Consider the following 16,390-nt stretch of genomic DNA (forward strand, 5'->3'; position numbering starts at 1 on the left):
CCTCAAGGTTGCAGAGTGTTTCAAGTTTTGGGGGATATAGATCGTTTGAGTAATGTATTATGTGTTGCAGAACTACCATACTTGGTCGCATTGTTTAAAATGGTCGTACTATATTGCAATAAAAAAAGTTTGTAAAAAAATGTTGTAATATTTATAAATATATCATCAACCCAAAAATAGAAAATAAAAAAATCATTGGATTACAAGTTTACTTTCTAAATTTAAATTATAAAAAATTTTAACTAATTTTAATTGCGCATATATAGAGACGGATTTAATTTAATTTTTTTTTATAGTTTATTAATAAATTTTTAACAATTTTTATTAATTTATTTAGGTTTAGAGATTAATGCCGTTCAAGTTGGTATAGATATAAAAAATTTTAGTGAATCTTTTGTATTATCTTAGGAGTTTTTTCTTTTGGAAAAATATATTAAAAAAATTAAATTTTTGGTGAAATTTTAATTTTTTTTTATTTAATTTTAATAAAAAATATAAAAAGAATTTTAACCTTTCTGACGTCGCCTTTAACAGTCACATTCTGTTAACTTTGTCTTAATTTATTTGGTCCTTATTACTTTGTTATAATTATTTAACATTAAAATTTTAATTATTGTTATCCTTATTACATATTATTTCAGAAATGTCAACTATTTACGATAATATGATGGCCAATTGGAAGAGCAAGAAAAGTAATGAAGAATTAGATATAATGATTAAAAGTGGTCGCAAAGGGAAACAATTTTCATTGATATGCCTCATTATGGGTCATGTAACAATTACCGCTCGTTTAGTTCAATGTATTTTTGAGAACTTGCCTAATTGGAATAGTCCAGTACATTTGAGAAATTTTACATTATATGTTGATGCATATTTTCCATTTAGATGGAACTACAGTCCAACTTTTGAAATTATATGTTGTCTCCAATATATCGGCACTGTTTGTGGAACAATTGCATATACTGGAACAGACAGTTTCTTTAGTCAATTATCTTTTCATTATACCGCACAGTATCATATCTTACGTTTGAGATTATTGCATCTTATCAATAATTTTAATAACGCAAAAATTAAATCCAAATTTAATGAAAAATTTAACAATATTATCAACTTCCACCATCAAATTAACAGGTCATTTACTTAATATTTTTTATTCCTTATCACGTTTATATCAATTTTTTTTTCTCTCTTTTAAGAATTTTAAAAAGGGCATTCCTATCTGATTTATTATTTTTGAAATAAAGTTTCATTTAGGCATTGAAACAACATATTTTGTCTTTAGTTGCATTGAAATCATAGAAAGTACCTTTCACCTGATGTTTCTTGTACAGCTGCTTGCATGTACTTTTCAAATTTGTTTGCAAGCATACTTTTTTATTTTGGTAAGTAAATTATTTATTATATTGATTTGTATGTTATTGTCACTGTGACTTATTTAACAATAAACAAATAACTTCTACATAAATGTAATATTATTTTTCATTAAATAAATAAATATGTTTGCAAATAAATAATTGTTTATAAATAAACAAGTATTTGTAAATTAACAATTATTTATAAACAAATAAGTGTATTTGCAAATAGTACAGAAGCTTGCCGCAAGCCTGCCTAAAATAGCAAAATATCCCAGCAATAGCTAGCTTTCCGTGAAAAATTGTTGTAAGCTTGCTATGAAAGATTGCTACAAGATTTCAAGGAAAGATTGCTGCAAACTTAATGCGAATTATATAGGAAAGCTTGCCGTGAAAGATTGCTGTAAGTTTCCTATGAAATGTTGCAGGAGAATTGCAGCAAGCTTGCTAAAAGGTTGTTGAAAGCTTTCAGAAAGCTTGCTGAAATTTTTTAAAAATACTTATTAAATTTAGAAAAAAAAATTTATTTATTTTTTGAATTTCAAGATACTTTTGACTTTTTTTTTTAATTAATTGAGCCCTGCTAATTTTTACTTGGAAACTTAACGAGAAATTTTTCAAAAAAAATTTGAGAGAACTGGGAATTGAACTGGGGTTCAATGGACACTAACCAAATACCCTAACCGACAAGCTGAACAACCAACTAACAATCAACAACCAAACTTATAAAATCAGTTTAGGGTTAAGGGCAAGATTTTTTTTTATCTGATAGTTGGTTGTTTAGCTTGTCGATTAGGGTATTTGGTTAGCGTCCATCGAACCCGGGTTCAATTCCCAGTTCTTGTTTCGAAAAATTTCTCGTTAAGAGCTCGTTAAAAACGTAGTTCGTTTTTTCAGTTTATAACTCATGAAAATCACAGTTCAATGATATCAGAGATCTTATTTATAGTGGTATTTTTTATGTACATAATAGGAAACTTCTACATTTATTGCTATTTAACTGAAATGTTACAAATGGAAGTAAGATGTAGTAGAAAAAAAAAAATTTTAAAATACTAATGATTTAAAAAAAAATTTTTTTTTTAATACTAAATAATTTAATTTTAATAAAAATATTTTTAGAGCTATGCATTTGCAGACACTGCATATGAAACTGAATGGTTTAATTTACCTTCACAAAAAGCCAAATCTCTTCTCCTACTAATGCGAAGTGGCAATAAACCTGTACAAATAACAGCTGGAAAATTCGTCGTCTTCAATTTCCAACTCTTTGGAAGTGTAAGAAAGTTTCCTGTCTGTAAAATAAATATTATTTATTATTATTATTATTATTATTATTATTATTATTATTCTACTATATTAATATTATTTTTAGATATATAAATAACCCTTATGTCCATATTCATAAAAAAAACCTATCTTGTCACGAAACGTAATTTTAATATTTACACGATTATAATAAAAATAATTCTATAGTCGTGGGTACCTGGATATGCACACAAGGGCTAAAAATTATTTTTGCAAATTTTTAATATTTATAAAAGAAATTGTCAAATTTCAAAAATTAAATATATTTTACAAAGTAAAATACCGTTTATTTATAGTTGATCCTCTCGAAAAGGGCAAAAATCAAAGTGTGCACGATTTTAGATAATATTTTTGTTAAAAAATAATAAAATTAATTTCAATTAATAAAAATCTGCCAGCCATACGATAAAATTTAACAATTTTCAATCAGATCACTAATGAAAATTTCAAAAAAAAAAGGTCAAATAACTGAATTATTGAATGAAAAGTAGTGTTAAATCTCCCCTCCGTAACATCAGATTTTATTCAATATTTCAGTTATTTGGCCTTTTTTGAATTTGTCTCTAGTGATCCAATTGAAAATTGTCAAATCTTAACATATGGCTAACAGAATTTTTAATTTTCACCCTCATACATCCTTCATAATTGAGACTTCCAATTCAAGAAACGGTCGCACGCTATGGCTAAGACATTGCGCATGACCGGTTCTTGAATTGGGAGCCTCAATTGTGAAATGTATTAATTAATTTTTTTTATTGTTAATAAATTTATAATTTATTCAAGCAAATGTAATACTGTATATTGATTTAAATAATTTATAATTATTTCTAGATTATTAAAACATCAATGGGATATCTGTCATTTTTAATCACTATGAGAAAAAGCAACTAATAATTTCTACTTCTGAAGGGAAAAAAATAATTTAATAGTAATAATAATTCTTAAAGTACAACATATGTCAAAAACGTTTTCCTGAAGTTTCAATTGGATTCGAGATAGACAGAAACTAAACGACGTATTGGACTTTGATTTATCAGTGGAGACTTATTTTATGCGCCAGGGATGCAATTATGTAATTTCATTTTGACTTTCACTTTGACTTTAAACTTCACTTTTATTTTGATTTTTATTTTAAGAGTGTCAAACGGTCTTTGAAATTCTTCGGCATTTAATTATCGCCCTATGAAAACGACACTGAACGTGAACATTGAGACAGGCAGATATCTTATTTCAATAAAATATATAAAAATTAAATAAATAAGATCTACACTTACTTGGCGCAGCCGGGTTCAAAGCCGTCAAGGGTCAAGAATTAATAATTTAATAAAAATTACCGCGGGCGCCAGTCGACTGAAGGTCAACAAAAATTTATAATATAAAATAATTAGATTTTACGTTAATTACCTTCAACTAGAGCAAGAGAAATATAATTACAGGGTGTGGATAAAATAACAGAACCCAAAAGAATAAAATGAGCGAGTTCAATCAGTCGATTTAATCAATATAATAAAAGATCAACTTACAATTGACGTCTAATAGATTAATTTTCCATAATTTGTCAAGTAAATCTTCCTAAGTCGACACAATATGAACACTCACTCACATACAAGTTACATTTTCAAATATAATTTTATACGTCTATTGATATTAACGATCGATCCAAGAGTGCCATGTGCCCGACAAGCACGCAGTTTTACGGCGTCTCGTCAAACGCATGCGTTCCATTTCTCATAGATCTCCATGATCGAATCGATAACGAAAGGACACTAAATGTCGACCTTATTCAAAATTTGAGTGTTAAGTTTCAATAAAATATCCTGTCACAAATGATAAACATTGTTTTTAAAATACTTTTTTCTCGAAACGCGGACACTTTTTTCAAAATCGGGCAAAATATCAAGGATCCTTATTTTATAAATTTCTTAAATCCGAAAGATTGTGCAAATCTATACAAAAACGCGATTGTAAAACGAAAAGTAGGAAAGTAATATAATGATAGGTTTATTACGTCTTGCCGCCGTCAGATGGCAGAAGCATACAGAGAGTACAAAGTCGCAGCTGTCATTATATTAGGGGAATAGTGTCAGGGTTGGACACAGTTTTGGTTTTTTGTTTATAAATACTTTGTTTAGATAAATTCAGTCAATTGTGGTATATGGGTGGAAAGATCTAAAAATGAGGAACACTTTTGCTGTGGACCGTAAATTGATTGGTCCAAAATTAAAAAAGTTATAAACATTTAAACGCATTATTGGTAAAAACGTAAAATAACATTTGTAATGTTTTTTATTCTTATTTTTTTATGTTTATCTTTACTTATTGTTTACAAATTGTAAAGCTTCATGGGTTTAAAAAAGGAATGAACTCAAATTACAAAAAATAACGCTTTATTGTTCCAAATAACTCAATGAAATGATGAACAACTTTTATACAATTTAAGTATTATTTTTCTAATATCTTTGGCACAATTTTGCACTGAAATATCAATAAAATAAAATTTATAATTATTTATTTATTTATAAATTGTGTCAAATTCATAATTAATATGGGTGTCCAACCCTAACTAGAAGCATCATTTTCGAATTGTGCTAACCATAACCAGACATGTGTCGCGATTCGATTTTTCACTTTTTTTCTTCTTAAATTATGTACCCCACAATACATTCAATAAGCTTACCTTGCCGAATTCTTGCTTTTTTTACACATTTTTTAGGTTTATTCACAAGTCAAACAAAACTTTTTTTGTCTCTTCGATTGCACCGAAGTCACAGGAGACACTACTTTTGATTCTCCAAAAATGTAATGCCACAAAAAGTTAGGTTACACTACTAGAAGATTCGTCACGTACGCACACAGGTGGCGCTAGTGTTCTTATTTAAAAAAAGCCAAGTGTTCAACCCTGACACTATTCCCCTACTTTCCTACTTTTCGTTTTAAAATCGAGTTTTTGTATAGATTTATACAATCATTCGGATTTAAGAAATTTATAAGATAAGGATATACTTGGTATTTTGGAGAATTTTGAAAAACAAAATTTCGTATTTCGAGAAAAAAGTATTTTAAAACCAATGTTTATCATTTTGACGTTCAGTGCCGTTTTTAAATGGCGATAATTAAATGCCAAAGAATTTTAGAGATCGTTCAATACTCACAACTGAAATTTTTCACTGCAAAATAAAAAATGAATCTTTAAAATTTATGAACTTTTTTTTCTACATCTGAAAATTGACCTTATTTTTCAACGAAAATCATATCCTTATCTTTAACGGGTCGCCATTTTGTTAAATATGTATATATTTTTTTTAATCCTTCGATTGGGAACTGGACAATCTTATAAGAAATGTAAATCAATTTCATTTTTGCAATTTTAGATAAACTATACTTGCGGAATTCTGGTCACTGGACTTCATGTTTTTCACGAAAACGTCACTTCAATGGCTTTTGATAATTAAAATTCTAGACATGCACTTTTAGGTAATAAATAATATTTTTTTTTTTGTAAATTCATGGTTTATTAAGAAAACATTTTTGAAAAAAACTTTTTTTCGCGTTACAACTGATGTACTCGCCTTAAATAAAAATTAAATAAAAGTCATCTACTAACACAGAATCTTTTTGGTTTTTGATTGCAGATTATTCTTCTTTGGCTTATCATGTCCACCGCAAAAAAACATCAATTTTGGAAAAAGTACTATATCTATAAAAATTGGCAATATTTTTTCACAAAAATTATTAGAAAATGTACTTTAAGTTGTACTTAATAACATGTAAAAGATTTTAAATAAATTATCCATTTGTTTTTTTCCAAAAAAAAACACTCATATTTCTTGCTTACTGTGTGTGCTACCTTAATTGTGTAAATTTTTTTTAAAGTAGAGTTTATTTGTATAAAATTTATACAATGAGGTTAAACAAATGTTTACGAATAATTTTATCTTTTTTAATTTTTATTTTTTATTATGTATTTTTATTATAATTTGGTAGAAATAAATAATTATTTCTTTACAAAATCTGTAGTTTAAGTTAACAATTTTTCAATCTTGAATTAGTGACAAGACCTAAAGAAATGAACAAGACTCATGGCTCAAAATGAAATGCGCATGCTTGTTTTTAATTTGATAATTCTAAGTAATTTCCCAATATACATAGGATTATAAATATTGAAAGATTTTGATGAAACAAAACTACTCTAATGTTTGAAAATTATTAGTCATTACATAATTTTGACAAATGCACGAACTCAATTTTACTTCCTTATTCTTTTTCCACGAAATATGGATCGAAACTTAGTTTCGAGTTTTATACCCTCTTTTAGTCTTGCACCACTGTTTTGTTATTTTCTGATCTAAGTAAATGTCTAAATTCTATCGAAAAAATGTGATTCTATTTTTTAAAAAACAAGTATAAAATTTTAATAGCTAAAATGAACATAAAAATGGATGGTAAAAGTGGTAGGAAATTTTTTTTTTAGTATAGACAAAAATTCTTCTGTTATTTCAATATAAATAATAATAATAATAATAATAATAATAATTTTAATGTAAATTTAAAAAATTAATATTATTCAATCATTGTTTTTGAATTGAAAATTAATTAATGTAACTAATTTTATTTTTTTTGATGAACAGCTCTTGATTATTTTTCAACATTCAGTCGTGCAAGTCTTGGAATGTTAGGTGTATGGCCTGAACCTACACGTAAAAATGAAAATTTATCAAAATTTTTGTTTATTATAACATTTACATTTACATTTTTAAGTGCAGTTTTACCACAAGCGATAAGATTAATTCAAATTTGGGGTAATTTAGATCTTATAAGTCAAATTTTGTCAACTGCAGAATTACCATTTACTGTGGCTTTAATCAAGATGATTGTTCTATTATATAATAAAGAAAGTATGCAAATATTAAAATATATTCATTAAATATATACATTAGGGTGGTCCTTAAAAAACAAATTTTCGAATTTTAAAGTTCGTAACCCCTCATTTTGTTAAGCATGGAAAAATAAGAGACACGTATTTTTTTTTTTTTTTTTTAATTAATATTTAATGGTGCCTCATCGCACTTGAATTTTTACATGCATTTTGCATGGGGAAAAAACGTTTTTTCGTAGATTTGCTATGAAATGATGAAAAATGAATATTTTTTTATCGGACCACTTTGTTTTTCTTCATTTATGTTCAAAGAATAAGATCCAATAATTTATTTATGAATTTTTAATAACAAATATTTTTTAAACAGCCCCTAAAAACCCTCAAAAAATGCAAAATCAGGGAAAAATCGTTAAAAAATGTTTATTAATATTTTTTATAGTCTTTTTTGCAAGATTTTTTATTTACAAATTGAACAAATACTATTAATCGTATTTTTCAATAATTTGCAATTTGTTTAAACAATATATTGTTGTTAAAAATATCTGGAAAATGATGTTTTTTTTAATTTTATAACTTTTATTGACATGAACTGCAATAAATAACAGTTTATTTAAAAAAATGTTAACAAAAATTGTTTAAACAAATTATTTTTGTTATTTTAAAACTAGTGTTTAAATGTATCTACAAAGTTGCTCTTCCCCCTTAATTTTGCAAGTAGTTCTGCTGTTTACAATTGCAATAGTATCTTAAATTTGAAACTTCATTTTCGACAATTGTTTAAACAATTTAATTTTTTAATCAATTTAATACTTTTAGATTTTCTAAAATACATACAGTGCGAATTATTAACTGCGGCCCAGCCTAATTCTGACAGTATAGTTTTATTTATAATGTTGCAAGTCGATGTGCTACGACAAGTTTAGACGGGTTTGTTCAGGTATGACTGCAACTTTAAAATTTTTGATATATTAATTCAATTTTTGTAATGATTAACCATGCAATCATCCTTTGTTCTTTCGGTTTATAATAAATCCTAATTTTGGTGCAAGGAAAGTGATTATATCATATTATGTTTTAAAAGTGCGATATACTCATTGATGAACGGACGACCGGAACTGTCCTGCTAGTTTACAAAAAAGAATAATGAAACGTTTGGATTTTATGTCTTATAATATATAAGTAAGTAAATAACTAAAATTCTCGTGATTAAAAAAAATGTCTCGCTATCCAATTTATCTTGTGGGTGCGATGAAGCACCAAATTACAGGTAGTAAATTACCATCAAATGGAGACTGCCTTAGTGTTTTATTTTATAATTTAAGAAACGCGAAAATGAATTTACATGATAGTGCTAAACTTGTGATTGATGAATGTGAAATTTTTTGGAAAAAGGCTAACATCCCAACTAAAGATAATCATAATTCTGTAAAAAAATTAGAGAAATTGTATGATATGTTAAGACAGTTACAAAAAAATAAAAACCGAAATTTGAAATCTCAAAGAATCAAAGAAAAAAATTTTAAAAACGGACTGAACGACCTATTTGATATAGCACATGCAGATGCAATGAATTTAGTTGGAACCGAAGAAAATAAGGAATTTTTAAGAAGTCAACGAAAAAAAGGTCGAGTTGGATACATGCAGGGAATATTTGAAATTTTAGATCTCTCGAATGACAAAGGTGAAGTTGAGCAGACTAAATTAGTGGATTCAATAAACGAAGTACTTAACATTGGTAAGTCAATCGACATGACTGGTATTTTAAGTTTGATTTTAGTGGATTTTGTAAACTACATTTATTTTGGTTAATAAATTTTTTAACTCGTATTTGTTATATGTTAAATAAATTGTTTCGAGGCCATATTACGAATAATCCAGATGTTTATTTATTTCAAAATTCTATAAAGAGAATATGTTTTGACACTTACAGTACCCTCTTCAGGTTTTTCATCTTTTTACACCACTTAATATCAATAATTATTGACAAAATTGACATAAATATTATCATAATCGAGCATGGATACCTCCTGAAGGAGGTGTCCACATATTAAATTACATTTTTAATAATAAGATTAAATTATTGTGAATTGATTTTATTTTGTTACATCTTGATACTTTTTTCACACATCTTGACACAAAAAAGTGTCAAGTTGTAACAAAATAAAATCAATTTAGAATAATTATGATAATATTTATGTTAATTTTGTCAATAATTATTAATGTTATGTGGTGTAAAAACTGAAAAACCTGAAGTGGCCACTCTAAGTGTTTAAACATGTTGTCTTTATAGAATTTTGAAATAAATGAACATCTTGATTATTCTTAATAAGGCCTCGTAATAATTTATTCAAATTTATTTATTATTGATTATTATTTGTTTATTCTTTTATTTTCCTTCTCTTAATTCACGATAGAGTTTTTCTCAATTGATCATATTTTCAAAGTAGATGTTCAGTAAACTAATTTAATAAATTAATAATTTAGTTAACAAAAATTTAATATTAGTTTGATTTGTATTTTTCTTTCTAGAACAAGAAATAGTTTCTATGCCGATGTCTGACAATTTCAATGAAGATAAGGTTTCTGAAGATGAGGTTTCTGAAGATGATAATTTGAAATCAGACGATAATGAAGCATTTTCAAATGTGTCATCAACATTAAAATCAAAAAGAGGTCGTCAACCAATTTTAACAGAAAAACTTTGTGCAGCATTTGATAAATGTGAAATTAGTGACAGGGATGCTGTTCACATTTTAATAGCGTGTGTTGAAGCTCTTGATTTGGACCCCAGGGAATTTATTATAAATCGATCGTCAATTAAAAGAAAAAGGGAAGAATTTCGAAAAGAAACTGCCAATCAGATTCATATTAAATTTTCTAACGAAACTAGAGATTTTGTCATTGTTCACTGGGATTCAAAAATTTTACCCGATTTAACTGGTAAAGAAACTGTCGACCGTCTTCCTATGATTGCGACGACTTCCGATAAAGAGCAGTTACTCGGTGTACCAAAATTGAGTTCTGCAACAGGAGAACAAGTGGCTTGTGCGGTTTATAATTTATTGCAAAGTTGGTCATTGGAGAAACAAACACAGGCATTCGTTTTCGATATAACGGCTGCTAATTCTGGTCATTTAAACGGTGCCTGTGTTCTTCTCGAACAAAAATTAAACAGAGATATTCTGTTTTTAGCTTGTAGACATCATGTGTACGAAATAATGCTTGCCAGTGTCTTCGAAGAATCAAAACTTTCTGTTCAGTCTGGTCCTGATATTCAAATTTTTAAGAAATTTCAAAAAATCTGGCCAAAAATCGACACAACTAAATTTATGACATGGGATTCAGACGAGGATGTTCGCAAATGCTTGAATTCCGTAAAAACAAACATTCTTTCCTTTGCACAGAAGAAAATTTTGGAAGATTTTCCACGTGATGATTACAAAGAGTTCTTAGATCTAGTTATAATTTTTTTAGGAGATAGCCCTCCAAGTGGAATAAGATTCAGAAGTCCTGGAGCCTATCACAGAGCACGGTGGATGGCAAAAGCCATATACTGCTTAAAAATATTTCTATTTAGAGACCAATTTAAACTAACGAAACATGAAAAAAATGCAATAAATAATATATGTTGTTTTATCATTTATTGCTATGTCGAGGCATGGTTTCGTTCTGCAAACGCCACTGAAACTCCAATTACAGATTATCATTTTTTGAAAAAATTGGAAAGTTTTAAAACGTACAACCCACGAATAGCAGAAAAAGTGCAAAAAAAAATTTTAAACCATCTATGGTATTTAAACGATGAATGTGCTGCATTGTGCTTATTTAACAAGAGACTTGAATATCAGAAGCGAAAAACCGTGGCTGATAAAATAATTGAATTTGAATCTATTAATGAAGATTGAAAACTGCAACTCAAAAAAAAAAACGTTATCCTACAAAGAACTTAACTCGTTCTTGAGATCAGATTTATTTCCAGAAAATTTAATTACAAATCGGTCGAAGCAGCTTTTCCAAAGATTTAATATCCCTACAGATTTTTTATATGAAGATCCTTCTTTCTGGGAAGAAAACAAAAATTTCCAAAAAGGGCGAAAAATTTTTCTGTCCTTAAAAGTCGTGAATGATGTTGCTGAAAGAAGGGTGAAACTTATAGAAGAGTTCAATGACAAGTTTACTAAAAATGAAGATCAAAAGCAGTACTTATTATTCTAAATCATTTTTTAGGTCGTTCAGAATTATCGCCAAAAATACCCAGGTTTCAGTAAATCAGTTTTATTATCATAAAGTTATGATTAGTTCACATGTCTTTTTCAAAGTGGAAATAAATTTTATTTTATTATTATAATAAAGCTTATTGTTTCCAATCTGAAAATTTGTATAACAGCCAAAACAAAAAATATATTTGTGTAGTTTTATTTGCTAATAAATTATTTTTATTGATCATTCCAAAGAGTAAATTAATTTTCATTTTCATTGCAAAGAGGACGAACAGAAAAACAAATTCAATTGTTAACCAATTATTGAGATTATATTTGATAGTTAGCTTTGATTTATAATATTTGTAAAATCTTAAAAATCAAGAAATCACTAAAAATTTGAATTTCTTTAGGTCTATATTGAAAATAGTAATAACAAAAAAAAATAATTTGTTTAAATAATTGTTTACTTATTTATTTAGAATTATAACGAGACATGTCATTTTGTCGAAAATGAAGTTTCAAATTTAAAATACTATTGCAATTGTAAACAGCAGAACTACTTGCAAAATTAAGGGGGAAGAGCAACTTTGTAGATACATTTAAACACTAGTTTTAAAATAACAAAAATAATTTGTTTAAACAATTTTTGTTGACATTTTTTTAAATAAACTGTTATTTATTGCAGTTCATGTAAATAAAAGTTATAAAATTAAAAAAAACATCATTTTCCAGATATTTTTAACAACAATTTTACAGTAACAACAATATATTGTTTAAACAAATTGCAAATTATTGAAAAATACGATTAATAGTATTTGTTCAATTTGTAAATAAAAAATCTTGCAAAAAAGACTATAAAAAATATTAATAAACATTTTTTAACGATTTTTCCCTGATTTTGCATTTTTTGAGGGTTTTTAGGGGCTGTTTAAAAAATATTTGTTATTAAAAATTCATAAATAAATTATTGGATCTTATTCTTTGAACATAAATGAAGAAAAACAAAGTGGTCCGATAAAAAAATATTCATTTTTCATCATTTCATAGCAAATCTACGAAAAAACGTTTTTTCCCCATGCAAAATGCATGTAAAAATTCAAGTGCGATGAGGCACCATTAAATATTAATTAAAAAAAAAAAAAAAAAATACGTGTCTCTTATTTTTCCATGCTTAACAAAATGAGGGGTTACGAACTTTAAAATTCGAAAATTTGTTTTTTAAGGACCACCCTAATATACATGTAATATAAAAATTGCAAATATTCTAAAATTAGAAAAAAAGGAAAAATATTTTTTTTAAATATTTTCTCACACAAAAAATTAAAAGGCATTAAAATAAGCTGCAACTCTTATTATTTTAATCCAATTTTGCTTATTTTAATTCATTTTGGTATTAAAATAAGCAAAATTGGATTAAAATAATAAGCGTTGCAGCTTATTTTAATGCCTTTTAATTTTCTGTGCATCTTATTTAAACAGAAATGTCAAATCTTCTATTATCCTTCATTAATAATTGGAATAAGACAATTAATTGTCAACATTTAAATATCATGTTGAAAGCTGGAAAATCAGGAAGAAAAATATCATTTCTATGCATTTTTATGGGTCTTTTAACTGTTCATGCGCGTATTCCACAAATTTTATTTCTCAATTTTGACATATGGAGGAGAAATGATGTTGACGCAAATTTTACATTATATATTGAAGCCTATTTTCCATATGATTGGAATTATAGTCCAGTTTTTGAAATAACTTGTTTTATTCAATATGTTGGTACATTTTTGGCAACAGTTGCATATACAGGAACTGATGGTTTTTTTAGTCAAATTGCCTATCATCTATCTGGACAATATCATATTTTACGTCTAAGGCTTTTAGATCTTGTTAATAAAACAGAAAATATTAAATCTTGGATTGAATTTGATAATCAACTCAATGGCATCATTCAAAATCACGAACACATCAACAGGTTTTTTTTAAAACTTTTTTATTATGTATTATATATAATATTTTGACGTAAGAACGTCTTAGTTTGAGGTCTAGGGTGTCAGTTAGAAAAATTGGCGTTCATATCGAAAACGATTTCTCGAAAACTATATAAGTCATATTTTCAAAATTTTCGTGTTATTCGATTACTTTAGATTTAGTCTCGATGCCACAATTAATTTTTTCAAATTTGGAAATAAAATTTTTTAAAGCTTTCTACATTACCGACCGGTTAAGGATTTAATTTTGTTTTTGTGTCGTTATTCGATAATCGTATTAATAATTGGATAATCGTAAATATCTTATTATGTAACTAATTTTAGATTTAAAATTTAATTTTACATTTCGTTTTGAAAATTAAACTTTTATTTCAAATACAAATATATTTGGTTATTCTAATTTTATGTTTAAGTAAAAAATAAATACTAAATAAAAATCTTATAAAATTACTTTTAATTAATTAAAAAAGACGTTGTCACGCTCAAAATTCTCCGTCCGTGTAATAAATAATATAGATCCCATTATTATCCGAATCTAAATTTTAATGTAGCTTTACATTTTCCATTTTGAAAAACTAACATCGAATTCGTAATCGGCGATCCTGAAAACCCCCGGGAATCAAATTTTAAATAAATCCAAACGATTTTCAAAATTTTTCGACCGCCATATTGGATCCGCCATTTTAAATGTTGAAAACCCGACCTTAGATTCGTAATCAGTGACTCTAAAAACTGTAAGAAAAAAATGCAGTTTTTTTATCACTGTTCAGTTTTTGTTGAGTGTGAAAGGGTTAAAAATTAGTGTTATATGTTTTAAAATTTCTGTAATATCAGTAGAAATAATCAGTTTAAGTCAGACGTAAACCATTCTTGTAATACAAGCGTCAGTAGTGAATATGAGTTTTAGTCAGACAAATGATTGCTTAATTCTTTTAACTTTCGTATATCAGTAGTAAAATACAGTGTTGAAATCAAACAAAACATTTACGAAATCTTTTTAATTTTTTTAAAAACTTTTTTCAATCAATTTCAAATAATTAAACAAAGTCGAAAATTAAAAAAAAAAAACATCTTATAATATTTAATTCTTTATAATATTTTACCTTTATGTAAATTAGATTCAAAGTCTATAATATCAAGAATAATTTTTTTTAATAACAGATGCATCCAAATTCTAGAAAGTACATTTAATTTCATGTTCGTCGTACAATTATTGGCTTGTAGTCTTCAATTTTGTGTTCAAGGATATGTTCTTATTTTGGTAAATAAATTGTAGTTTCTATTATTATATTATAATAATTTATATCACATTTACAGTTTACTAAGAGCCGAGGAAATAAAGAAAAATTATAAAAAATTATTTTCTTTAAATTGTCATAATCTTTTTCTGTATTTCTTTTTTTTTGCAGTATACAACAAGAGAAAGTACAAAATCAGTTTTATTTGATGTCTCATTTATTGTAACGTATCTCATTTATCAAATTGGAAATTTTTATATATATTGCTACTTGGCAGAAATGCTACAAAGTGAGGTGTAAAATTGTTGACTATTTATATACTCTCTAAATCTGAATTAGTAAAAATATTTACTAATTTAAATTAGTGACTCACTTTTTGCTTCTGAATTAGTTAAATTTTACTAATTATTTGTAACTTTTAATAACAATTAGTAAAATTTAACTAATTCTAAAGCAAAAAGTGAGTCACTAATTTAAATTTGTAAAAAATTTTACTAATTCAAATTTAGAGAGTATAGTCACGTATTAAAAAAAATTTTTTTTTTCTAAAATCAAAACAATATTTTAATATTAATATTTATTATTAATAATTATTAATTTAATTAATTATATTCATTAATTAATTATTAATTTTAAATTATTAAAATTTATTTTTAAAATTTGTAATACAAAAATTTTAATTTTAAAAATTATTGTTTACTAAATCACAAAGTGATTTCCTTATATTTAAAGAGTAAATATATATATTTTTCAGAGTTTGAAATTTGCCCAATCTGCCTATAACTGTCAGTGGTATAAATTACCTCCTAAAAAAGTTAAATTTCTACTATTTATTATGCAACGAGGAAGAAAACCAGTTGCAATAACTGCGGGAAAATTTTGTGTTCTTAACTTGGCACTATTTGGAAGGGTAAATATGTTAGAAAAAAATTTTTTTTTGTAATAATCGAATTATTTCTTTATTGAACTTTTAATTCATAAAAATAAGGAATATATTTTATGCACAGAAGCAATTTTTTTTAGATATATTCCAATATTCACTTTCTATAAAAAATTGAAAAATTATTTTCCCATTTTGAAAAATGAAACATTAAATAAATTTTATCAATTTTAGTAGGAAATACATTTTGTTATCTATCTAATAATAATATTTGAATAATAATAATTATTATAATATTGATAAAATTAATTTTATTTTAGATTCTCAGAACATCCCTTGGATATTTGTCAGTACTAATAACAATGAATAAGCGAACTTAAGAATTTTATTCATAAACTATCTCAAAATACATAATGGAATCAACATCAAGTGGAAAATTCGTGAATAATTAAATAAAAAAGTGAAAAAAAACAAACAAAAAAATAGAAAAACTCCCTTTGTATAAAAAAATTATTTTTATATATTTTTAATTACAATAAGTATATATAA

General features: G+C 26.0%; 2 protein-coding genes across 3 annotated transcripts; both read left to right on the top strand.

Moving 5' to 3' along the window:
* The first annotated feature begins 59 nt into the window (after positions 1-59).
* On the top strand, positions 60-3,612 carry LOC127283673 (odorant receptor 4-like). The gene is made up of 6 exons (XM_051308686.1): positions 60-127; positions 642-1,131; positions 1,283-1,382; positions 2,250-2,372; positions 2,475-2,630; positions 3,492-3,612. Exons 1-6 carry the CDS (start codon positions 100-102, stop codon positions 3,549-3,551), a joined length of 957 nt encoding a protein of 318 aa, XP_051164643.1. The 5' UTR covers positions 60-99; the 3' UTR covers positions 3,552-3,612.
* A 3,287-nt stretch (positions 3,613-6,899) lies between these two features.
* On the top strand, positions 6,900-16,328 carry LOC127283660 (odorant receptor 4-like). Of its 2 annotated transcripts, XM_051308668.1 has the most exons (8): positions 6,900-7,111; positions 7,289-7,336; positions 7,424-7,555; positions 13,218-13,707; positions 14,885-14,984; positions 15,133-15,255; positions 15,716-15,871; positions 16,162-16,328. In XM_051308668.1, the coding sequence occupies exons 1-8, from the start codon at positions 7,084-7,086 to the stop codon at positions 16,219-16,221; spliced, it is 1,137 nt and encodes a 378-aa protein (XP_051164625.1). In that variant the 5' UTR covers positions 6,900-7,083; the 3' UTR covers positions 16,222-16,328. The 2 variants fall into 2 exon arrangements, with proteins under 2 accessions (XP_051164625.1, XP_051164624.1); XM_051308667.1 differs by having other exon boundaries at positions 7,289-7,555.
* The last annotated feature ends 62 nt before the right edge of the window (positions 16,329-16,390 follow it).

The sequence above is a fragment of the Leptopilina boulardi genome, unplaced genomic scaffold (genome assembly GCF_019393585.1).
Source record: "Leptopilina boulardi isolate dan_hultmark-lab unplaced genomic scaffold, ZJU_Lbou_2.1 LbouV2_310, whole genome shotgun sequence".
Lineage (NCBI taxonomy): Eukaryota > Metazoa > Arthropoda > Insecta > Hymenoptera > Figitidae > Leptopilina > Leptopilina boulardi.